At 33.0% G+C, this 26,483-nt stretch overlaps 2 protein-coding genes across 5 annotated transcripts; both read left to right on the top strand.

Annotated features, from left to right (window-relative positions):
* Window positions 1-1,104: 1,104 nt before the first annotated feature.
* LOC141721501 (uncharacterized) lies at window positions 1,105-25,928 on the top strand. 4 transcript variants are annotated; one of them, XR_012574760.1, is made up of 12 exons: window positions 1,105-1,273; window positions 2,488-2,769; window positions 3,290-3,449; window positions 3,550-3,714; window positions 6,907-6,974; window positions 7,106-7,190; window positions 8,167-8,349; window positions 8,550-8,624; window positions 8,822-8,925; window positions 11,010-11,227; window positions 25,044-25,203; window positions 25,294-25,928. XR_012574760.1 is itself a non-coding variant. In XM_074524445.1 (10 exons), exons 2-10 carry the CDS (start codon window positions 2,534-2,536, stop codon window positions 11,146-11,148), a joined length of 1,215 nt encoding a protein of 404 aa, XP_074380546.1. In that variant the 5' UTR covers window positions 1,105-1,273; window positions 2,488-2,533; the 3' UTR covers window positions 11,149-11,232. The 4 variants fall into 4 exon arrangements, 3 of the variants coding, with proteins under 3 accessions (XP_074380546.1, XP_074380548.1, XP_074380547.1); XM_074524445.1 differs by lacking the exons at window positions 25,044-25,203; window positions 25,294-25,928 and having other exon boundaries at window positions 11,010-11,232; XM_074524447.1 differs by lacking the exons at window positions 1,105-1,273; window positions 2,488-2,769; window positions 3,290-3,449; ... (5 more) ...; window positions 25,044-25,203; window positions 25,294-25,928 and adding exons at window positions 11,587-11,746; window positions 11,837-12,001; window positions 13,503-13,591; ... (2 more) ...; window positions 15,181-15,249; window positions 15,504-15,845.
* On the top strand, window positions 17,192-18,419 carry LOC141719999 (uncharacterized). The gene is made up of 3 exons (XM_074522361.1): window positions 17,192-17,283; window positions 17,390-17,546; window positions 17,754-18,419. Exons 1-3 carry the CDS (start codon window positions 17,192-17,194, stop codon window positions 18,417-18,419), a joined length of 915 nt encoding a protein of 304 aa, XP_074378462.1.
* Window positions 25,929-26,483: the final 555 nt, after the last annotated feature.

Below are 26,483 nucleotides of genomic sequence, written 5' to 3'. Positions count from 1 at the left end.
GAATGTAAACTTAAATGAATCAAAACATAAGTAATTAAAAACAAGAGTCTTTAAAAACTTTCTGGTGGATTTAAACAATTCCACCAGAGATATATATAATATATCGAGAGGACTCTGTGTGCAGAAATGCTCACAGCTGCTTACAAATAAACTACCGAGTTTACAGGAAATGCTAAAGATTCTGCTTACAAAAATTTCTCTGTTTTTGTATTTTCTCTCAGTTATCTCAGTTATTTTTCTATTTGCTACTCTCTTGGTTTATATAATACCAAGATTACAAAGTCAAAAAGACTGAACAAATATAAAATCTAACAGTCTTAATCTTTGCTGCTTTTCGTCCTCTATTACCCAGTTAATGGGCTTCCACAATGTGTTTGTATACAACTCGACGGCTGTGTGTCAGCTTTCACTGTTCAACTGATGTTTGAATTCTTGATATGATCATCCGTCGACTTTCAGATCATCCGTCGATGACTTAATTGATCATCCGTCGACTGCTATGTTAAACATCCGTTGATAGTCATTTGATCATCCGTCGAAGGCTTTGTTAATCATCCGTCGGTAGCTATTTTGACACTTGACTTCATTTCACTTATACAGAATTACAAGACATTACTTATGTACACTTAATCAACCTATTCTGCATATCTAGTTAAAGTCAACATGACTTATATGCTACTACAGATTCTATACAAAGGTGCATACATCACTGTGCTACAAACTTATTATTACATAAGCTACTCACTCGATGGATAATAAGTTAATCATCCGTCGGGACCATAATGAGTCATTCGTCGGGACTATAATTCTTATCCGTCGAGTGCTACATTATTTCACTAAATAATATCTACTTAGATGTTTTGTTTAAGTGATCATCAAGTATACAACATATTCACAACAACATTATTTATACTTGCATGATATAAGCTAATGCATATTATGCTACTTTATTGAAATGGTGACTTCTAATTAGTTGAAAATTATGAAAAAATCTCTAATAACTATCTGGTGTGGTAGATTCAACTTTTATAAATAAAGATATATAGACTTAGATAAGTAGATAACTAGATAAACTACTTTTAAAAATGAACATTTTCTAGTTTAAAAAAAATGGACATTTTTAAAACAAAATTAATCGAGATAAACCTATTTGACCGGTGGAAAACTGAACTGCACTCTGCTCCGGTTGCCGCCCATAAGCCATTTTGTTAAAGTTCTAATCCATATCTCTACATACAGGACAGCAGCTTTATAAAGTGACACACAATATGATGTAAGTATCTTTCTCCACACACGACCTTCAACCGACCCTCTCTTTGCATGTATCTATGTATGTCATTGTCATATATAAACTTAGTACACACATTTTCTTTTTTGTAGTTAACTTTCGATTCTTTTATATTTTAAAATTTAGAAGTAACATGTTCTGGTTGAATAATACGTTTACTTGACATGGTATTAGAGGTCGAAAATTCTAAGATCTTTCTTTAAGATTTTAGATAAATTATTCACTTAACATGGTACCGATTTAGGAAATAATAAGATTTTAGATCAATTGATTACTAAATAATGGGGGTGTACAGTGTATTGTGTATGAAGTAGTGTAATTAATGCAAATTTTGTTTTTTGATGAGTATATTTTTAATTATGACGAGGGAAGTGAGAATCGAACTCTTGACAACCGGGAGCACACATTTATCACAGCTCGGGCACTTGAAATACTTAGTGCGAACTATAGGCATGGACTTAGGATTCAGATCACATTAAAGGAAGTCTCCTTTAATAAGTGATAAGAGAGTTGAGTAATTGGCTTCATTATTGTTTCATTAAATTAATTCCTTATTTAGTTGTCCTCGCTACCCTATTACAAGCATTTTGAGCTATCCTATGCGGTAAAGTCATGTGATAGATATAAATTAATGCTCCTGGTTTTGGAGAATTGAACAGAAAAAAAAATGTGAACAAAATCAAAGGGAAACTGATAAGGTAGGAGGGACAAGTGAAAAAATTGTTAGAATTAAAGGAAAAAGGATACAGAATTCATTTAACTCCCCTCGATTAGTGTTTTCTTTTTGTTGTGTGTTTTGCTCCATGTTTCCTTGTTAAGTACTAAAAGCCTGATTACATATGGAAGAAATATTTTAATAGTTAAATGGAAATTGAAATGGTTCTAGTCTAGGTTGGTTCAAAATTGTGAAATGTTCCAAAGAAGACAATGTGATCATATACGCCTCCTTGTATGTTTATCTATAGCAGTGTCCCAAAGAAAAAGACAAAACCACTTTAGTAGTTCCGAGTAATCCCACAAACAAAAAACAAAACAATGTGAGCGTTACAAATTGTAATGTAGCCAACTCCCACTGTTCTAAAATTCTTTAACTATGTTTCACTATAATTTATCCAACACTAAAGTCTACAAGGCAATTTAAATTGTAGACCAGCTTGGTTTATAATTAACTACGTCAGTTTTAAGGTTTTAACCTTTAGGTAACCACCCATTTTGCTGCTGTGAAATTTGAGTTTGAGGTTGAAAATGGAGATGCAGGGGGGTCATGGTTTTGGAAACTATAGCATATGCAATGGTGACATTCAAGAATTTGAAGGGGATGAATTTGTGCAGTACTCGGCTAAGCAGGTCATGCTTCTTGAACAATTTTTCGTGGAGTGTCAGAAGCCAAGTCACGATATGAGGATTGCAATGATTTGTGAGAATTCTGTACTTTCTAACCTTAACTCTCAGCAGATCCAGGCTTGGTTTGAAAAACGCAGGTAAAAGTTTTTTGGTTCATGAAAGACTATCTTGCTTTGTATATTTTATTCACTTTGTTTAAATAAAGTTTTTTGTTCAGGAATGACTATCCTTGTTTTGTTTAATTTTATTTAGTTTGTTTATTAACTCATAAAGTGTCAAGTGTATGTTGATCTTTTTAGTAAGGTTGAACTGTTGAATGACTCCTACAGTCAATTTTCATGCTTAATTTATGTTGATCTGTTTAATTTATGTAACTTTTAATTTTCCAAATTTGTTATTTTTTATTCAGTTTATTTATTTACAAATACAATGTAAAGTTTGTGTCAATCATTTTAGCAAGATTAACTATTGAAAGACTCTGTCTACTTGGTCATTTATTATTCTTAATTTAGCCTGATCTGTTTAATTTATGGAACTATTTATTATCCAAATTTACTATTCTCGCTTGGTTCTTTCCTTGATGTTTTTCAGAATTTTGGTGACCCGAAGGACTCAATGATTAATTATAGCTTTTCCTTTTTTCTCTACCTTTTACAGATTTCTTGAAGAAAAGACGAAAGACGCCTTTGTGTCTAAATTATTATTTGAGAAGATGACTGCAATTGGGAGAGTGCTGTGTTTAGAGAATGATATTCTTCATGGTGAGGTGCAGCAATTGCTAAGAGAGAAGGAGTATTTTTGCGAGGTGCTGCAAAATGTATGCATATTTAGATTTTAGTAAAGTACTTTAACTTACATTTTAGTTTATAATACTTCACCTGTTACCTCATACCTGTGCTTCTTCCTTTATCATACAGGCTTTGCTCGAGTCTTTTCTGGCTTTAGAAGTTCCAAGATCCGTCTTTAAAAATGTGAAGGCTGTTGCAACAAGGAGGCTACTTCTTTTGCAGAATGAATACCTTCATAATGAGGTGCAGCAGATGCTGAGGGAGAGGGAATATATTCTGAATCTACAGAAAAATGTATGATTTGATCCCAATTATTGCAAGTGCTTGCTTTTATAAATAAGTATATCATACATATGCATCTGCTTTTGCTTTTGTTTCATTTGGGCACCACGCATCTCGTTATAATCTCCAATATCAGTTTTCAATAGCATACTTTAACTCAATTTTTTGTCAATTTGTTGACATCATGCTGAAAAAAATGTGATTCTGGGTTATTTTAAAATGTATCCTATGCTAATTTTGTAAGTTTTTTCGGTTTCTACCTATTACAGGAAGCTAATAATTGCAAGACTTTGTCAAGATCATTGAATGATTTTGATATTTGCCTGCTTTTTCTTCTGAACGTCATTTTTATGATTTAGGGCATGTGATCAGGCGTGTTTGACGCATTCTCTGTCAGGTTGATATTATCCGGAAATATTGTCGGATTATTGACTTTTATTCTGCTTTAATTTTAAATTCAAATATATCTTGCGTCCTATGATCATTATTATGAAGATAAATAAAAGGCAACAAAAAGTTTATATTTCTTTAGAACAATCTAATATTAATTTCCTTCACAAAATATGCTTTGAAGTAATAGCAAATATGTTTACTATCGTCAGTGAAGTTGCAATATGATTGTAAGAAACAGTAAACATCATGATTTTTGGTTATTATACAAATTCATCAACTGCTAATTATATATGTTTTGTCAGTTTCTCTGTTACTGGGAACTAATGGTTGCCAACTTTGTCAAGTTTATATACTAACTTATGATCATCATATATGTTTTTCTTCTCAAGGTCATTATTATAATTTAGGTCATACGATTGCCAATATTTGTCGTATTCTTTGTCAAGTTGATTTCACCCGAAAATATGAATGCTAGCTTTTGTCTAATTGATTGGCTTTTATGTTGACTTTGCAATTATTTATATCTTTTCTTTATGAAGGGAATAAATAGATTAAATAAAACTATTATTTTGTGTATATTCCGTCAACATCACGAAAATAAAGTAAAAGGCAACAGTACTTAGTTTTTCTTTGAAATGTTTATATTTAATTCCTTCATTAACTAAATCACATACTTATTTACTATTGTTGATGAAGTTGAACAATGAGTGTAAAAATTATCTTTTTGGGAAGAATATAAATAGAGTGAATCTATATGTTTTCCCAGGGTTGATACGTTCGAATATGTATGACATTCCAGATTTATCCTAGATTTTTCTTCTTCTTTTTGCATTCTGTCTTCTATATTCTTCGTTTTCTGTAAAGCTTACCAGTGTCCGTAGACTCCATACTCTATTAATCATTTTTGCTGTCTGGGTTAACCAAAAAGAAAACCAGTATATGCTTTGCATCATTATGTAGGTTCCTAATCTAAATTACTCTATATTTGCTAAATCCCGACCCTGAACAGCCATCGCCCAAAAATCCTTTTCTCCCTTTTGTCAGGTTCAATCTACAGCAAATTTTGTAATTTTCCACTCCCGTTTTCTGTAAAGATGACCAGTGCCCGTAGACTCCATACTCGCCGAGGCAGCAAACTGTAACTTACTGTTCACCTTTTTTTGCAAGTGCCACCTTAGCACATGTGTAAACCCAGGAACTATACTTTTATTTAATTCTTTTGGATATGATGGGTTATTGGCCAACTTTCTATGTTTGTGGTCTCTCCTTGGTTGTCAATTGTGATATAAAAAAAATTTAGTTTTCTTGGTAGTACAACACTCTTATGATTTACAATGGAAACATTATAATACTGAAACTGAATATCGTTTATAAATTTCAAAACATTTTGGGTGTATTATCATTGTTGCTCTAAGAGGGAAGCCCTAGTATCTTGATTAGGATATTGCGAGTAAATGTTTCATGCTCCCATGAAATCCTTTTGGCAATTTTTAACCCAGGAAACTAAGAAAATATAGTGTTCTCATTTTCCGTAATAAGTAATTCTCCTTCTATCCCAATAAAAAATGAATAGTAGAAGCTAATTTAAAAATAGGAAGTCAGTAACTTAAAATTATTAACTAAAAAACCTAATGAAGTATTGACTGTTGTGTTGAATTCTCTAATTAACATTTAAAATTTTGCAGAAGGAAAGCCCAAGAGGAAAAAGAATATTACATACTAGGCTGAAAGACACAATGTCATCAAATTTCATTTCATCAAAATGTCATACATAGGCTTCTCCACCAATTGAAGGGGGGGGGGGATACATTGCAGCAATTTAGTAGACCATGAGCTACCTGATTTGCTTGCTTGCGAATATGTGATCACTGAGCCAAGGGGCTTGTTGGAGAATAGACTTACATTCATCTACTACATTACCAAACTCGAGCCTGTACTCCTTTGTTCCATTGATAGCACTCGCTGTAAGAAGTGAGTCTGTTTCCACTACTAACTCACAGTTATCTCCCCTAATCAGCATCCAAGTAAGGGCCTCTTTAACTCCAATGCCTTCAGCTTCAAGAACAGACCCAGGATAGGGTAATCTCAGATTCCTACCCTCTACAAATTGGCCCTTCCATGGCAAGTAAAGTTCGACTGAAGAATATGAGTTAAATTCATTCCTTCCCTGGATATTATGTTTTGTAATGCTGATAAAAACATGGGATCAAATTATCTAGTATTTAGTTAGCTATTTAAAAAGGGGAAGCTGCTCCCAGGTAGTTTTCTTTGTTTTCGACACCCTCAATACTTTGAGCAATACTAATAATGTGGACACAACTAGGCATATTTCTGAAAGCTTTAATAAAGCCACTGATTTTTCCACACAAATTATAACTATAACGACTTCTATATTGAGTATTAATTTATCAAAAGAAAGTCATCTATATAAAGACAATTCTTGTCATAGTTTACCTTGAGTCTGTGCCTGATCTTGTTAGCAGAACTTCTAAATCTTTAAAGGACAAGTTAATATTGTTAGTATCTAAATTTATAATCATAAAATAAACGCCTAATGAGATGCTTTGTCTAATAAATGCACAGCTGCCATGTTGCATAATTTTCCGCATAAGCAGATTACAGTGAAAAGAGATTTGAAACTTATGTGTTCCTTAAAAATTATTATTTCTGTACAAATTTTTGTGTTTCTCACATGTTGAGAATAACAAATATCTAAATTAATCCTGTATGCACTCTTGTTGCTAGACAAACAAGATGTAAAAACTAGACACTCTCTTATATAATCTTAATTTGTGTGACAAATTGTTGCAGCTATCGAAAAGTGAGTCCATAGTCAATTCTTACCAGTCTTGGTTTGCTGCTGCTCATAGTTCCAAGGGGTAATCTTCTGTGCTAATGAACTAAGAACAGATCTTTATTATGTTTTTCTTTTTTTGTTAAGTAGATCTTCAATATGTTTATGGTACTAATTTGACTTGGCAACTGTTCTCTTTCTTTTTGTTCATCATAGGTTGCCGTTGCTTTCGGGGAACATAGCAAAGTTCCCTCTTAAAATACCAAGTGAACTCAACTGCTTCTCTATCCCAAGGATGAAGGTTTGAAATCGTGTACTATTATCACATTCTATTACAGATACAAATATGTTGTATTCCTTGAACCTGTTATGCATACCATATAATATATTTCTGAAGATTAGAATTCTAACTATTGGATGCTATAATTTGACCTACCATATCCCATTTTTTCTTAATATTTGTACTAACAAAGTATAAAAGTATATGGTAATTCTTAAGTTTCCTACAAGAAGATAAAAAAGTTCAAGGAAATCTCCTGCAGATCTTGGCCTAGCCAGCTCTGAAGGGAATTAAAGATTTCCGAGAAAAATATTATGCATTTAAACATTATCACTTTAAATATAATTTTAATTTTAATCTTACCTGTATCATTAATAATATTTTTTCATATAGAGTAATGTAATGTCATAGCCAAGGGAAAAAAGGAGTGCAATTAATTTTAGACTTAATATGCATGCAGAGACAACATGTGAAACAAATTTAGACTTATATGCATCCAAAGACAACACTGTGAAACAATTCCCCATTCCTTCTCTTGGCTTCAGTTCATTGCAGTCTGTCATTTATAAAATCATTGGAATAAGCTTTAATTTTGGGAGTTTAAGCTTGGAACAAGATGCACCATCATAACCCTTCTTGGTAAATTATTAACATATCTTTCAATTTTTCTATTGGGTAGTTCACAATCAAAGTCAAAGCTTTTCGGGCATAACACCGAATCATTAAGTTAGGTGTCATGTTTACATAACATAATTGGAGAACATATGCTAGTCTTTACTTCTAACTTCGGATGGAATTCCCAACTTGGCATGTTCCAAATGAATGGTCAAAATAATACTCCAGTGTCCAGTATTGAAATTCCATCTACTTGCAGAGAAATTTGTCCATTTCATTAGCGTTAAAAAATTGATTGGAAGTTAATGGTAGTCCACTATGTTTCTGTTCTTAATATATACATGGATCATGATATATAACCACGTAATTGGATGTGTTGCAGTTTTTTGGAGGACTAAAGGGGAAATCTATAAACACTTTCTCAGATTTGACTTACTTTTCAGTCAATGGCAATATAAATGATGTCTCTTTCATACTGTCTTTCGTAAAGGAAGCAATGGTACCAGGCCGACCACTGGAGTTTCTGCGTAAGAATCAGGAGTTTATACTATGCTGCTCACTCAAGGTAAAACAATCAGTAAATTGACAAATAAACCATATTATGTGGAAAAGATCTATCAGAAAATTTGAAGTATTTAGTTCCAGGAGAATACATAATGTTAAGGTTTGGGCTTCGTATGTTCTTGCCTTTGGATGCTTGGTTTGTTGAGTAACTTGCGGAGATACTGGAACATATAATAAGAATGCAATGGGTTCCTTTTGCAGGATGTCAAAAGGGTTCTTCAAGGATTTCAAGAGTCGCCAACTGCTGTTGTACCTACCCCTGCCTTTCTGCCACAGGTAATCTAATATTTCTTTACAAGGAACTAAATTCCTAGAAATTCGACGTATATATTATAATACTTCAACTAGCTTAGGTTTTTGTTTAGGTTTTTATCTTACTTGTACATAGTAACTTTATATAATGGAGAGAAAACGAGAATGGCTGTGATTTGGTCTCTCACTTAGATGCTTCATTTGCTAACCTTTGTTTTCAGGGCTTTCATGTTGTGGTGGGTCGCTACTGTGTGTCAAGGGCATGGAGCTATTTCTGGAATGAACAAGCTGCTTCCGGGAGTGTCAAACTTGTTCTGCATTTCAAGTGTGTTAATTAGCCATTTGTGTAACTCTTACATGTTACTGCAAACTCCCCAGACTGTTTCGTTACTATGTTTATGTGTACTCATGACTGAACCTCCAACTGTTGTGTTACTATGTTTATGTTTACCTGTGATGTATGTTGTCTCTGAGAGACTGAACTCTCAGGTCTTGGCTGCTAAAATATGCCTGTTATATTAGTAGACTGTTGAGTGACCTAAATCTCCCGCTATCTTCTGGTTTTATTGTTCTTTGTGCATGGTTTTTCACATTTATCGTATTCCTACTATTCCATCCTAAAATTTTAGTACTTTCTGAATTTGATTGTTTTATTTGGCATACTAGATATTTTTCTCTTGTAAGATATACTTACGCCTTGATGGAACACTCTCTTGACATGTCAATGGCATTTTAAGATAATGATAGCAAATTTGTAGTAACTGCAGTAGTATAATTATGCTTTAAAAAACATATACTACTAAGATCCTTCTAAATGACTGTCTTTCTAAGATATCAAGGATTAAAATTCAGCGGCCTAATTTTTGATACTTGATTACCTTAGGCCGATTCTCATCATTATTGAAAATGGAGAAGAAAAGCAAAATTACGCATTCGTTTTATGAATATTAAGTAATTATATCTTAAAACAACTTTGATATTGCTAAAACACATCCAAACCAAAAATTAATCAAACCAAATAATATTGTTAAAATTTCGATTAACAATAATCATGAGATTGACTAAATTATAAATCTAAAAATTATAATAATATCTTTTGAACCCCCCCCCCCTCTCTCTCTCTCTCTCTCTCTCTCTCTGTGTCCCTTTCTGTATATTTCTACAATTAATAAGATGTCTATATACGATAGTCCAAAATGTTCTAATCTCTCTCTCACAGCAGCTTCATAAGTGACACATAATATGATGTAAGTAATTCTCTCTCACACGCACCTCGTATTATTTTATTACGGGAAGGGGAGGTTAGAATCGAACTCTAGACACTGATAGAACATTTATCACCTCTCAGACACTCTGTTGATTTTGGAAATTTTAATTATTAACCAAACAAGTTAAGACGAACTTAGAATTATTAAAACTATATTAAAGAAGAAGTCTCCTACAATAATAAGAAGTTAGTTGAGCATTTGGCTTAATTATTGATTCATTTAATTTGTTCCGTTGACTTTGCTACACATTACAAGCGTTTTTAGGCATTTAGCTAAAACTGTACTGCTTGGTGAAACAAAGCGTAAAACTTATGCTTCGTTTGGTTGGGGAAAATGTAATGGAATGGAAAATTCGCTTACAAAACTGATAGAGAAAAAAATTAAGGTAGAAGAGAAAAGTTAAAATGAATGAGAGAGTGCAAATTTTTGTGATAATGTTTGTGATGAAATTGAGTAGTATAAAAATTATGTTCCTTCTCAAATTCGTAGGTTTATAATGATTCAATTTACTGGAAATGATACTCATGAAGGTTTTCATGGAATACTACAAATTTCATTCCATACCCCTAAATATTATTCGCTTCAACTCCACACAATATTGATGAGTGTGTGTGTGTGTGTTTCTACGTGTTTCCTTGTTAATTACTGACAACCTGATTAAAATAGGGTTTTATTTTTAGTTGAAGGTTATATAGAAGAGATATCCTATTAGTTGAATGGAAATTGAAGTAGTTCTAGTCTAGGTTACTTTGTTCAAATTTTTGAGATCTGTTTGAAAAATGAAGCCAATGTGGTCAAATACTAGCGGGGTCCCAAAGAGTCGAATACTAGCGGGGTCCCAAAGAAAATGACAAAGTAAATTTAGTAATGCTGACTAATCATCCCACAAACAAACAACAAAATGTGAGCGTTACAAATTGTAACATAGCCAACTCCCACCGTTTCTGCATTCTTTTACTGAGATTGGTCTTGTCATTTTATGTTTCACTATAATTTTCCAGCTGTCCAGTCCACGAGACAGTTTAATTACAGACCATCTTGGTTTATAATTAACCACATCAGTTTTAAGTTTTTAAAGATCTAGATAACCACCAATTCTGTTTCTGTGAGATTTGAGTTTAAGGTTGAAATGGAGATGCAGGGGGGTTTTGGAAATTATAGCACATGCAATGGAGACATTCAAGAAAATGGAGAGAATAAGTTTATTCAGTACTCAGCTGATCAGATCACGGTTTTTGAGCAAGTCTTTATGGAGTGTCAGAAGCCAAGTCATGATATGAGGATTGCAATGATCCGTGAGAATTCTGTACTTTCTAATCTAAACTCTCAGCAGATCCAGGCTTGGTTTGAAAACCGCAGGTAAATTTTTTTGGTTCAGGAATGACTATCCTTGCTTTGTATATCTTATTCACTTCAATTAGGTTAAGTTTTTTGGTTCAGGAATGACTATCCTTGCTCTTTATAATTTGTTCAGTTTGTTTATTCACTAATAATTTGCTAAGTCTATGTGAATCATTTTAGTAAGGTTCATCTGTTGGATTTCTCTTATTACTTGATCAATTTTCATGCTTAAATGAGCTTGATCTCTTTATGTAACGTAAAGATTTATTTCAAAATTACTGTTCTCGCTTGTTTCTGTTCTTGGTACATTTTCAGAGTATTGGTAACCCAAAAGATTAAATGATTTCTTGTAGCTCCTTTCCCTCTGCATTCTACAGGTTGAATGAGAAAAAGAAAAAAGATGCCTTTGTGTTTAATTTATTAAACGAGAAGCTTGCCGCAATTCGGAAGATGCTGCTTTTACAGAATGAGGTTCTTCATGGTGAGGTGCATCTGTTGCTGAAGGAGAAGGAGTTTATTTGCGAGATGCTTCAATATGTAGGCATATTTAGATATTAGAAAAGTACTTCCACTTACAGTTAGGTTTATACTTCTTCACTGGTTACCTGTGCTTCCTTTATTATACAGGCTTCGCTTCAGTCTTCTATGGCTTTAGAAGTTCCAAGATCTGTTTTTGATAATGTGAAGACGGTTGCAACAAGGAGGCTACTTCTGTTGCAGAATGAATACCTTCATACTGAGGTTCAGCAGTTGAACAGGGAGAAGGAATTTTCCCGGAATCTACTGGAAAATGTATGACTTATTCCCAATATACAAGCGCTTGTTTTAATAACTAGATTTATCATACACATGCATTTACTTCTGGTTTATTTATTACCATTTACCACTCATCTCATTAGAATTACCATAACCAATTTTCAGTTATAGCATATTCATACAGATTTTTTTGGTTAATTTGTCGACTTCGTCCTGAAACAGTGTGATTCTTGGTTATTTTATCATATATCAAATGCTATTTTGATAAATAAGCTTTTCTAATTTCGATTTTGTCAGATTCATTAAATAATTATGATCTTCGTGTGCTCTTTTTTTTCTCAGAATCATTTTAATAGTTTAGGGCAGTCCTATTTTCTGTCAGTTTGATACCATCTGGGAATTTATTTGCTAGCTTTTGTCAGAATATTGACCTGTTATTTTGAGTTTTCTACAGTTCATATACATTAGAAGTAATATGTTGTGTCCCTTTGATCACACCATTATGAAGAAAAAGAAAAGGCAACAAGAAGTTTTTTTTTCCTTTTGAAATGTTTATATTAAATTCCTTCACTAAATATACTTTGAAGAATCAGCAAACATGTTTACTTTTGTAAATAAAGTTGCAGTTTGAGTGTAAGAAACAACAAAGAGTGTGATTTTTGTTTTATCAGTTTCTCTATTATTGGGAACTATTTTTGCAAATTTTGTCATGTTCATCGACTTACATTTGATCTTTGTGTGAATTTTCTCAAGGTCAATTTTACAATTTAGGGCATACGATACCTAATGTTTGTCGCATTATTTGTCAGGTTGATATCACCCGGCAATATGAATGCTAGCTTTTGTCTAATTGATTGACTTTTGTGTTACTATGCAATATTTTTAATATCTTTATTTTGTACTTATGATGGAGTGAATAGATTAAGTTGAAATATTAGTGTGAGACTATCTGTTTAGGAAGATCATAATGGAGTAAATCTTTATGTTTTCCCTGGGTTGACACGTTTGAATTTGGATGTCATTCCAGATTTATCCTATATTTTTCTTTTTCATTCAAACGCTTTCTGCATTTTGTCTCCTCTATTAGATATGAAATTCTTCGTTTAATATTTTGGTCATTTCACTTTCTATATTAGTGATCATTTTTGCTATCCATTTTATATTTTTGATCATTTTCTATATTAATGTTCATGTTGGCAGAACATTTGAATCTTTAAAGCACAGGTTAACATTGTTTGTCTATTAATGTTTTTAAATATATAATCATAAAATTGATGCCTAAAGATACTTCGTCTGACAAATGCACAACTGTCTGATAATCATAAATTGATTTTGCACACTAGCAGATTACAGTAAAAAAAAATTATAATATGTGTTCCTTGAATAGTATTATATATGTAAATTTTTGTTTCTCTTACATGTTAAGAATACCTAACAACCAAATTAATAAAGTAAGAACTCTTATTGATAGATGTACAAGATGTACAAAATAGGCACTTTCTAATGTTATCTTTATTTGGGTGAGAAATTGTTGCAGCTGTCAAACAGTGAATCTATAGTCAACTCTTACCTGTCTTGGTCTGCATCTGCTCGTAGTTCCAATGGGTCCTCTTCTGAGCTAATGAAGTAAGAACAAATTTTCAATATATTTTGTTTTGCTAATCAGATCTTCAATATGTTATGATACCAATTTTGACTTGGCCACTAATCTCTTTTTATTTGTATATCTAGGCTGCCTTCCGTTTCTGGGACCATAGCCAATTTGCCCCTTAAAACATCAACTGAACTCAACTGTGTCTCCATTCCAAGGATGAAGGTTTTAAATTCCGTACTGTTATCACATTCTATTAGAGCAAGGCCAATAGTAGTACAATTTCTATAACACAGCAGCCAAGAAAATAGCTCAATCCAATGAGGTGCTAAACATGGATGCAAAATAGTAAAATGCTATACTTGATGCTAAATATTGAATCAAGTATAGATGTTACTATATCTTCCAGTGAGAAAGTGGAGATAGATGAGTATTTAAAGTGAAATGAAAAATAAAATAGTGCATTTAAAGATTAGTCGAATGAAATATACCTATTTTTAGATATATTTGGTGCTATTTTAAAATCATGCATTGGATCACAACTTTTATTTTAACATCAAAAATAACTTTTTGATTTCATAATTGAGCAATGGATATATGTATTTTAGCACCACCATTGGCCTTGCTCTTATATATACATATATTTGGATGCATTATATTCCTTTCACCCTTAATGCATATCATAGGATGTATTTATGAAGTGTAGAATTCTAACTATTGGATGCTGTAATATGACCTACCAAATCCCATTTTTTCGTTCATTTTTTTCTATTAGGAGGGTTTTAAAAGATACGGTAATTTTCAGCTTTCCTGCAAAGCAGGTAGAAAAAATCTCCAAAGAACTTGGCCTAGCAATCTCGGAAGGGAATTAAAAAATTAAAAAAAAATTACATAAGAAACAAATACAACATTACTGCTTTATCATACTCATATCATATATTTTTTAATAGAGTTTAATGTAACGTTATCACCTAGGGAAAAAAGGGGAATGAAATTGTATTTAGATCGTAGGCACATAATTGGGCAATATGTATAGTCTTTACTTCTAACTTCAGAAGAAGTTCCCAACTTGGCATGTCACAAATGAATGGTCAAAATATAGTATTTAGAATTCCATCTACTCGCAAATTTGTCCCTTTTATTAGCCTGACAGAATTGAATGGAAGGTAATGGGAGTCCATTAAGCTTTTGTGCCTTATATATACATGGGATGATATATAACCACATAATCAAATACGTTGCAGTTTTCTGGAGGACTCAAGGAGATCTCTCTAATCACCTGCTCAGATTTGACTAACTTCCAGGGTAGTGTTGATGTCCCTGATGTGCTATCGTTTGTGAAGGCAGCAATTTTAACACATGGACCTCTGGAGTTTCTGCGTAAGAATCAGGAGTTTATACTATGCTGCTCACTCAAGGTAAAGGAATCAGTAAACTGATTAATATATCATATTAGATGAAAAGATGCATCAGTATATAAATGAAAGTAGTAAGTTCCAGATGATGCATAATGTTAAGGTTTGGGTTTTTGTGTTTTCGTAGTTTGATGTTTGTTTTGTCAAATAACTCGGGGAGATACTAAAAGTCTGAAACATATAATAAAAATAATGGGTGGCTTTTGCAGGACATCAAGCTAGTTCTTCAAGGATCTCAAGAGTCGCTCACCGCTGTTGTCCCTGCCTTTCTGCCGCAGGTAATGTTACATTGCTCTACGAGGAATAAATTCGTATAAACTAAACTTAGATTTAAACTTGCTCTACGAGGAATAAATTCGTATAAACTAAACTTAGATTTAAACACATCAACTTACTAAGGATTTTTGTTCTGATTTATCTTGCATATTATTAATCGTAACTTTTATATGATGGGGGGGGGGATTAAAAGGGGAGGATGATTGTGGTTTAGTCTCTTGCTCAGATGCTTAATATACTAATGTTTGTTTTCCAGAGATTTCGTGCTGTGGTGGGTCGCTACTGTGTGTCTGGGGCATGGAGCTATATTCCAAATGAACAAGGTGCTCCGGGGAATATCAAATTTGTTCTTCGTTTCAAGTGTATGAATTAGTCATCCGTGTAACTCTTGCTATGTTACTGCAAACCTCCAACTGTTCCTTTTTCTTTTGCTCTTTTGTTAAGTAGCCTCAGACTGTTGTGTTACTAGGTTTATGTGTTCGTTAATGACTGTTTGTTTTGTCTGAGAGACTGAACTCTGAAGTCTTGGCTGTTGAATTTGCCTGTAATAGTGGTAGACTGTTGAGTGATCTATATCTCCAGCGATCTTCAGATTTTATAGTTCTTTGTGCATGTTTCTTTACATATATCACATTCCTACTACTATTCCATCCTAAAAATTGAATTACTTTCTGAATTGATTGGATTATTTGACGTGTCCAAGGTATTTTAAGATATGATAGCAAATGTTCAAATCAACAGAGTAGTAATTGGTGTAGTATAAATCATGTTTAAAAACATTACTAGTTCTTAGTTCCTTCCAAATTATTCTGTCTTTCTAAGATATCCAGGACTGAAATTCAACAGCCTAATATTTTGTACTGAATTACCCTGAGCCGATCCTTATCATTATTGGAAATTCGAACATTTTTTAGGGAGAAAAAAGGTAAAATTATATGTTTGTCCTGTAAATATTAAGTAAAATTATTAAGTAAAATTGACTTTGGCTCAAGTTAGAAGTTCACAAAACGGTGATAACATTTTATATTTTGAATTATATACTAATATTGATGTTGCTGAGATTTGGATTAAATCAATTGCAAATATGATGAAACTCGAGATGTTGATGCTGTCTTGTTGGGTGTTGGTCCTAAATGACATTATGTGAAAAATTTATATCTGTTGTTTGAAATTGCGTAAATTTAATTTTAGAAATCTTATTCTTGTAATAGGGGTTATCGGATGTTTTGATCTTTTGAGTTGGACAAGACAGCATCAAAACTGATAATGTGCTCATGTTCAATCACTTTAAAAAATTTGTTTTTATTATAATAATGATTGTCAAATTTTACTAAGGAAGACTCGTGATACTTACTAAAGAATACTCGCACAACTTCTCAGAGAAAAAACTTAGTAAGGAAGAATTTTGATTAAAATCCTATCTTATCATTTTGTAGCACGTGCAATCTTATCTTATCTTTTCGTAACACGTACAATCCTATCTTATCTTTTCATAGCACGTGCAATCCTATCTTATCTTTTCGTAATACGTGTAATTTTATCCTATCTTTCTGCAAGTATAAATAGGACCTTCAATTACTGAAATCAGATACACTGAAAAACATATTTAACAACAATTCTCTCTCTTCAATTTCTACTCTCTCTATGTGTATTTATTAAGTCATACATTATCCAGTAATTTAAGATTTACAACACGTTATTCACAATACGTTATCAGCACGAGTCTCTGCCAACTGAAGTTTTATTCTCGAAAGAGCTACGACTTATTCTGACCCACGAGTCTCTGCCAACTAAAACTTTATTCTCGAAAGAACTCCGACTGATTCTGACCCACGAGTCTCTATCAACTAAAACTATTTTATAAAAGAGATACGATTTCTTTTACTCATTTTATTCTAATTATTATTACATATTTATTTATGTTACTGATTGAAATCTATAAAGATGGCTATGCCGTCAAATAATACTATGAAGATGGCTCTGTCGTCAAGTAATACTACTATAAAGATGGCACTGTCGTCAAGTAATAATCAAAAGTTTTTTGGCCGGCTATGTCGTCGTAACTTTTGTATAAAGTTATTATTTCAACTTGCCTGTTTAAATATTATGTGACATATTAAATCTTATTTAAAATCTATTCAGAATGACGAATCTTGCAAAATTAGAGTTTGTTGCTTTGGATGTTTCGGGGAATAATTATTTGTCATGGGTCCTTGATGCGGAATTACACCTTAGTGCTAATGGCCTAAAACATACTATTGACCCAGAAAAAATCCCAACTGTTGAACAAAATGCAAAAGTAATTATTTTTCTTAGGCATCACATCCACGAAGATCTAAAATCTGAATACCTCACTATCAAAATTCCACTCACCCTTTGGAATAATCTCAAGGATAGATTTGATTAGCAGAAACTTGTTCACTTGCCATCTGCCCGGTATGACTGGATTAATTTGAGGTTACAGGATTTCAAATCTGTATCTGAATATAATTTTGCTCTTTTCAAGATAAACTTAAAATTAATTTTATGTGGTGAAAATATTACTGATGCTGAAATGATTGAAAAGACCCTCTCAACCTTTCACCCCAACACTATGATCATGACTCAACAATATAGGGAGCGGAATTTTCAGAAATATGGCGAGCAAATATCTCTCCTTCTTATGGCTGAAAAGAATAATGAGTTGTTAATGAAAAATCATCAGATACGTCCCACAGGCTCTGCCCAGTTACTTGAAGTACATAACACGTCATTCCTGAAGAATGAACGTGAGAAAGGGCATAGAGAAGAACGAGGTTATGGACGAAACCGTGGACGTGGAAATTTCCGCGGTCGGTTTCGCAATCAATATCATTCTGGACACCTGAAGTGGCAACGTGATGGTTACAACTCTGGCCACCAGAAATGGCAACGTGAAGTGCCAAATAAAGCAAAAGCGCCCCAAGAAGGAGAGAACCGAGGTATCTGTCATATGTGCGGATCTGAGGGGCACTGGCAACGTACTTGTCGCACACCCAAACATCTTGTTGACCTCTACGAGTCATCCAAAAGGAATAATGGAAAGAAAGTAGAAACCAACTTCGCTAATTATAATCCAGTTAATGAACCAATCAATAAGGCCTCAAATGAAATAAACACTGGTGCTAATCTTTATTATGGTTTAGACGACTAGACTTCATATGTATTGTCTTGCTTTACTTATTTCCTTTGTGTTTTACTTATTTCCTTTGTGTTTTACTTATTTCCATTATGTACTTGTTTCATGTTGTTGTTCTATGTACTCGGTGTGTTTTTAATAAAAATATTTTTCATTTATATATGTATAGAGATGGAAGATATATGCATTGTTGACTGCGCAACCACACACACTATTTTATAGAGTCAGAAATACTTCTCACAGTTGACTAAAACCAACTCACATGTCTGGACGGTATCGGGTACATCAAATATAATAGAAGGTTTTGGGAAAGTTAGTTTTCTTCTACCAAATAAGACACACATACACATAACATGAGGCTCTATACTTTAGCAAGTCAACTAGAAACCTACTGAGTTTTAAAGATATCCGTCTTAATGGGTTTCACGTTGAAACTACTAATGAGAATGAAAAAGAATAACTTTTCATCACCTCAAACATCATTGACAATAAAAGGGTCTTAGAAAAATTCCACTCGGTTTCTTCAGGATTATATATTACGAGTATACGAGTTCTTGAATCTCATAGTGTTAACATCCCCAAAGTCATAGACCCAAAACTACTTTCCATTTGGCACGAAAGACTCAGTCATCCAGGAGTATCTATGATGTGTCGTATCATTGAAAATTATGTGGGACGTCCTCTTAAAACTCAAAAGATAATATCCCAAGATGAACTTCATTGTTCAGCATGTTCCTTAGGAAAATTGATTATCCGACCATCCCCAGTTAAGCTTCAAACCGAGTCCCTGAAATTCTTAGAAAGAATTCAAAGTGACATTTATGGTCCTATTCATCCATCTTCTGGCCCATTTAGGTACTTTATGGTTTTAATTGATGCGTCAACTCGATGGTCTCATGTATGTCTACTTACAACCCGAAATACAGCCTTTGCCAAATTACTTGCCCAAATAATTAAACTCCGAGCTCAATTTCCTAACCATCCCATTAAATCAATCCGACTAGATAATGCTACTGAATTTACATCTGCAACTTTTAATGATTATTGTATGTCAGTAGGAATCTCAGTCGAACACCTGGTAGCTCATGTACATACACAAAATGGTTTAGCAGAATTCTTAATTAAAAGACTTCAACTTATTGCCCATCCCTTACTCCTAAGAGCAAAGTAACCTATATTTGTTTGGGGTCATGCAATACTTCATGCTGCAAATATAATTAGAATAAGGCCTTCTGTTTACCATAAATAATACCCTCAAGAATTAGTTCTTGATCAAGTACCTAATATATCTCATTTAAAAGTATTTGGTTGTGCTGTGTATGTTCCTGTATCACCACCACAAAGAACTAAAATGGGACCTCAAAGAAGAATTGGTATATATGTTGGTTTTGATTCTCCGTCTATTATAAGGTATCTGGAACCATTAACTGGTGATGTTTTTACTACTCGCTATGCTGATTGTGATTTTGATGAATCCATGTTCCCTAAATTAGGGGAGATAATGATTTGCATAAATTAAATTCGAAATATCATGGAATGCATCAGGATTAAATTCTATTGATTCACGTACTAGTTAATGTGAATATGAAGTTCAAAGAATTATTCATATGCAAAATATTGCTAATCAAATGCCAGATGCTTTTAGTGACTCTAGACATATTATGAGGTCACATATACCTGCTGTTAATGCTCCGGCACGAGTTGAAATCCCTACTAAGAAATTAATTCCTGAAGAATTGATTGGTGATTCAAAGCCACGCCAGAAGCGTGGTAGACCTATTGGTGCAAAAGATATTGTACCACGAAAACAGAAATTAATTGGAATTGCCCTAGAATTGGCAAAAGTTTCAGAAAATACCCCAGAAGTGGTATTGCCTCCTGAAGAGGTTCAAGCCCCTGAAGTGGCTATAACAAAACTCCCAGACGTGGGATTACCTCTAGAAGAGAATGTTGCCCCAGAAGTGGCACATGCCCCAGAAGTGGCAAATGCTTCCACAGAAGCAAAGGTACCTGAAAATTATGAGATCTCAATGAATTATGTTCATAACGTGAATTTACTGGATCGTGGGAGTATTGAGTTTGATGATAAATATGTTTTTTCCGTGGCATCTGATATTATTATGAACTCCGATCCTGAACCACAAAGTGTGGAAGAGTGTCGACGCCGAGATGATTGACCAAAATAGAAAATTGCGATTCAAGAAGAATTGCAAACCTTGCGCAAGAGAAATGTATTTGGACCTGCAGTCCAAACACCAGCTCCTGTAGTCCCCATCGGGAATAGATGGGTGTTTGTACGAAAACGAAATGAGAAAAATGAAATTGTGAGATATAAAGCCCGGCTTGTAGCCCAGGGATTTTCTCAAAGACTTGGTTTTGATTACCAGGAAACATACTCTCCTGTGATGGATGGAGTTACTTTTCGTTTTCTAATGAGTATGGCTTGTATTAAAAAAACTGGAAACACGTTTGATGGACGTTGTGACAGCATACCTATATGAATCACTTGATAATGATATTTATATGAAAATTCCTAAAGGATTAAATATTGAGGACACTAAGCCTCGATATTTATATTATGTTAAATTACAACGATCATTGTATGGTTTGAAACAATCTGGTCGTATGTAGTACAACAGGCTTAGTGAATACTTATTGAATGATGGATATGTTAATAATCAAGTGTGTCCTTGCATTTTCATTAAACGATCATCAACTGATTTTGTTATTATTGTTGTATATGTGGATGATTTGAATATTATCGGTACTATCAAAGATATTACTAATGCTGCTAACTATTTGAAAAATGAGTTTGAAATGAAAAATCTTGGAAGGACAAGATTTTGTTTAGGTATACAGGTGGAGCACTTCTCATCAGGAATATTTGTTTATCAATCAAACTACACTGAAAAGATTCTTGATCGGTTCTACATGGAAAAAGCTCATCCACTAACCACACCAATGGTTGTTCGATCACTCGAGGTTTAAAATGATCCTTTTCGTCCTAGAAAACAAGATGAAGAGGCTCTTGGACCTGAAGTTCCATATCTCAGTGCAATTGGCGCTCTCATGTATCTTGCAAACAATACACGACCTGATATTGCATTTGCAGTGAACCTGTTGGGAAGATTTAGTTTTAATCTTACTAAAAGGCATTGGGATGGAATCAAACATATATTCAGATATCTTCGAGGGACAATCGATCTTGGACTATTCTTCCCAAACAATTCAAGATCACGGCTAGTTGGATATGCATATGCGGGATACATGTTAGATCCTCACTTTGGGTGATCCCAAACAGGTTACCTATTTACATATTGTGATATTGCTATCTCTTGGAAGTTTACAAAACCGACTATGGCTATAACTTCATCAAACCACGCAGAGTTACTAGAAATTCATGAAGCAAGCAGAGAATATACTTGGCTAAGGTCGGTCATTCAACATATTCGAGAATCATGTGGATTATCAAGTATTTCAGGCAGTCCTACAGTTTTATTCGAGGATAACTCGGCCTGCATCAAACAACTTAAGGAAGGATATATTAAAGGGGATCGAACAAAACACATATTGCCAAAATTCTTCCACACTCATGAACTTTAAGAAAATGGTGATATTGATGTCCAACAAGTTCGCTCATGCGATAATCTGGCGGATATACTTACAAAGTCACTACCTACACCAACATTTGAGAAGCTGAGAAATAATATGGGTATGCGGAGGTTAAAAAGTTTGCTACATTAAAATGTCAAAATGTGAGACATTTTATTCATGGGGAGGCTGTACTCTTTTTCCTTCGTCAAGATTTTTATCCTACTAGGTTTTTCCTTGCAAGGTTTTAACGAGGCAGTTAATCTTTGCAATAACTCACATTTGACAATCAAGGGGGAGTGTTATAATAATGATTGTCAAATCTTACTAAGGAAGACTCGCAATACTAACTAAAGAAGACTCGCACAACTTCTCAGAGAATAAACTTAGTAAGGAAGAATTTTGATTAAAATCCTATCTTATCCTTTCGTACCACGTGCAATCCTATCTTATCTTTTCTTAGCACATGAAATCCTATCTTATCTTTTCATAGCACGTGCAATCCTATGTTATCTTTTCGTAATACGTGTAATCTTATCCTATCTTTCTATAAGTATAAATAGGACCTTCAATTATTGAAATCAGATACACTGAAAAACATATTGAACAACAATTCTCTCTCTTCAATTTCTACTCTTTCTATGTGTATTTATTAAGTTATACATTATCCAGTAATTCGAGATTTACAACACGTTATTCACAATAGTTTTTTGTTTTAAAAACCGGTGTTACTTGAATTTCGGTTTTTTTAAAAATTTATAGTATGACATTTTGTATTGGATATTAAATAAAAAACTTTTCCTATTATTCAAAATATTTAATTATTTAATACTGATAAAATTTTCGATTAGCATCTATTCTAGGAATTTGACTAAATTATAATTGGGGGGAAATAAATTGATAAGTACCTGAACTTTCCGGTTTTATGCGATAGGTCCCTGAACAAAAGATTCCACAAATCGGGTCCTTTAACTTTCAAACTTTTTTGGATCAGGTCTTTTCGTTAAAAAGATTCTGACGACGTCAGAATCTTGCTGACGTGACAGTTAACTTTAAAACCTCGTTAGCTGACGTGTAAATTGACAGAAAAATATTATTAAATAAAAAAAAAGACATATTGGCTCATATATAGACAGTAACATAATCCACTATACATATACATACACATAACATATATCTATTTATTGGGTTAGAGTTTATCTATGAAATTAAAGGAAAATTATTGATATCTATGCAAGTATACACACGAATCATTGCCATTATCACGAATGCATGCAAATATACATACAAATGTTAGATGGTAGAATCCAACACTACACAAACGAATCTATGCAAGTATACACACGAAAACCCTAATGAAATCAGCAACATGCCTTATATTAAGTGTTTCCCAATTTATGTTATGAACTCTAATACAACATATAGAGATAGTTGTGTGTATATATATATGTATTTAAACTTTGTTATCGGCTCTTTTCTGATTTATTTTCTTTCTATTTTCATTTTTTAACTCTCTTTGTTTGTGTGTACAAATAAGTTGATGACATGTAAAAAGGGGAATGCTCAATTCTGACCGATTCTGACGGCGTCAGAATTTTTTTAACGGAAGGACCTGATCCCAAAAAGTTTGAAAGTTAAAGGATCCGATTTGCGAAATATTTTATTCATAGACCTATCGTATAAAACCGGAATAATTTAGGAATTGTCAATTTATTTTCCCAATTATAATTAGAAAATTATAATTATAATTATAATATAAATTATAATTTATATTATAATTTACGTTTTTGTTAGCTAATTGACGTCCATGAGGTTTAGTCTCTCTCTCTTCCTCTCTTCCTGTATATCTCTACATTTAATATATGGATGTTTATGTACGACAGTCCAAAATGTTGTTCTCATCCATTTTTCTACCCACAGTAGCTTCGTAAAGTGACACACAATGTGATGTAAGTAGCTCTCTCTCACACGCACCTATACCCTCTCTATACATATACAATACACGCTTGTCATGCAAATATACCACACTTCTTTTGTAATTATCAAGAAATTATAGTGTTACTAGTGAAAAAAATCACAAAGAGAAATCTAGACCCTGAGACCTCATTAATCACCGCTCAGGCACATTTTAGGAAATTTTAATTTTTAACTAAGCAAATACTTAAGACGAACTTAGGATACTTAAGACGAAATAAAGAAGACTCCTGCAATTAATAATAAAGTTAGTTGAGCGTTTGGCTTAAATATTGATTCATTTAATTTGTTCCTTATTTTAGTTGTCTTTGCTACACAATTACAAGCATTTGTAGGCTTTTAGCTAAATGTGTACTACGCGGTGAAAAACTTTTGCTCGGTTTGGTTTGGGGAAAAAACTTTTGCTCTGTTTGGTTTGGGGAGAACCAAGATTGTAATGGAATGAAATATTCGCAAATAAAGTTTGAAAAAAAAAATTGAGGTAGAAAAGAAAAGTTAAAAAGAATGAGAGAGTGCAAATTTTTAGGATACTGTTTGTGAAGAAAATGAGTAGTATGGAAATTGAATGTTCCTTCTCAAATTTGTAGGTTTAAATAATAGTTCAGTTTGGTGCTACTAGAATGATATTCATGAAAGTTTTCATGGAATAGTATAAATTCCATTTTATTCCCCTAAATTTTTTTCGCTTCAACTGCACACAAAATTGATATGTGTATGTGTGTGTTTCCTCGTTATTTACTGAAAGCCTGATTAAAATATGTTTTTATCTGTAGTTGTTAAAGGTTAAATTGAAGAGGTGTCCTATTAGTTGAATGGAAATTGAAGTAGTTCTAGTCTAGGTTACTTTGTTCAAATTTTTGAGATATGTTTGAAAAACGAAACCAATGTGGTCGAATACTAGCAGGGTCCCAAAGCAAATGACAAAATCACTTTTGTAATGCTGACTAATCATCCCACAAACAAACAACAAATTACTGTTATCGCTTGTTTCTGTTCTTGGTACATTTTCAGAGTATTGGCAACCCAAAAGATTAAATGATTTATTGTAGCCCCTTTTCCCTCTGCCTTCTACAGGTTAAATGAGAAAAAGAAAAAAGATGCCTTTGTGTTTAATTTATTAAATGAGAAGCTGGTCGCAATTGGGAAGATGCTGCTTTTACAGAATGAGGTTCTTCATGGTGAGGTGCAGCTGTTGCTGAAGGAGAAGGAGTTTATTTGCGAGCTGCTGCAATATGTAGGCATATTTAGATTCTAGAAAAGTACTTACAATTACAGTTAAGTTTATAGTTCTTCACTGTTTACCTGCGCTTCCTTTTTTATACAGGCTTCACTTGTATCTTTTATGGCTTTGGAAGTTCCAAGATCTGTTTTTGATAATGTGAAGACGGTTGCAACAAGGAGGCTACTTCTGTTGCAGAATGAATACTTTTGTACAGAGGTTCAGCAGTTGAACAGGGAGAAGGAATTTTCCCGGAATCTACTGGAAAATGTAAGACTTATTCCCAATATACAAGCGCTTGTTCTAATAACTTGATTTATCATACACCTGCATTAACTTCTGTTTTATTTATTACCATTTACCACTCGTCTCATTAGAATTACCATAACTAATTTTCAATTATAGCATATTTATACTGACTTTTTGTTAATTTGTCGACTTCGTGCTGAAACAGTGTGATTCTTGGTTGTTTTAACATTTATCAAATGCTTTATTGATAAATAAGGTTTGTTAATTTCTATTTTCAAGATACTGATGATTGCAAGACTTTGTTAGATTCATTAAATAATTCTGATCTTTGTGTGCTTTTTCTTCTCAGTCATTTTTAAAAATTTAGGGCATGCATTTTTTGTTAGTTTGATACCATCTGGGAATTTATATGCTAGCTTTTTTCTTATTTTTGACCTATTATTTTGAATTTTCTACAATTCGTATACATTAAAAATAAGTATGCTGCATCCCTTTGATAATCAGGATGAAGAAAAATAGAAGGCAGCAAAAAGTTTTTTTTTCTTCTAAAATATTTATATTAAATTCCTTCACTAAATATACTTCGAAGAATCATCAAATATATTTACTATTATAAATGAAGTTAGTAACTTCATTATAAATGAGTTACAGTGGGAGAGTGTAAGAAACAACAAATCGTGTGATTTCTGGTTACTATAAAAGTTAATCAACTGCTAATTATATGTGTTTTATTAGTTTCTTTATTATTTGGAACTATTTTTTGCAAATTTTCAATTTTGTCATGTTCATTGACTTATTATGATATTTGTGTGAATTTTCTTCCCAATGTCATATTTAAAATCTAGGGCATACGACCGCTAATGTATGTCGCATTCTTTGTCAGGTTGATATCACCCGACATTATGAATGCTAGCTTTTGTCTAATTGATTAATTTCTATGTTACTGTGCCATATTTTTTATATCTTTATTTTGTTTTTTAGATGGAATAAATAGATTAACAGAAACTATTATATTGTGTCTCGTCCATCATCATTACAAGAGTGAA

The sequence above is a fragment of the Apium graveolens genome, chromosome 4, assembly GCF_009905375.1.
Source record: "Apium graveolens cultivar Ventura chromosome 4, ASM990537v1, whole genome shotgun sequence".
Lineage (NCBI taxonomy): Eukaryota > Viridiplantae > Streptophyta > Magnoliopsida > Apiales > Apiaceae > Apium > Apium graveolens.
The sequence above is the reverse complement of the archived record's forward strand: the minus strand, read 5'-3'. Positions and strand labels throughout refer to the sequence as shown.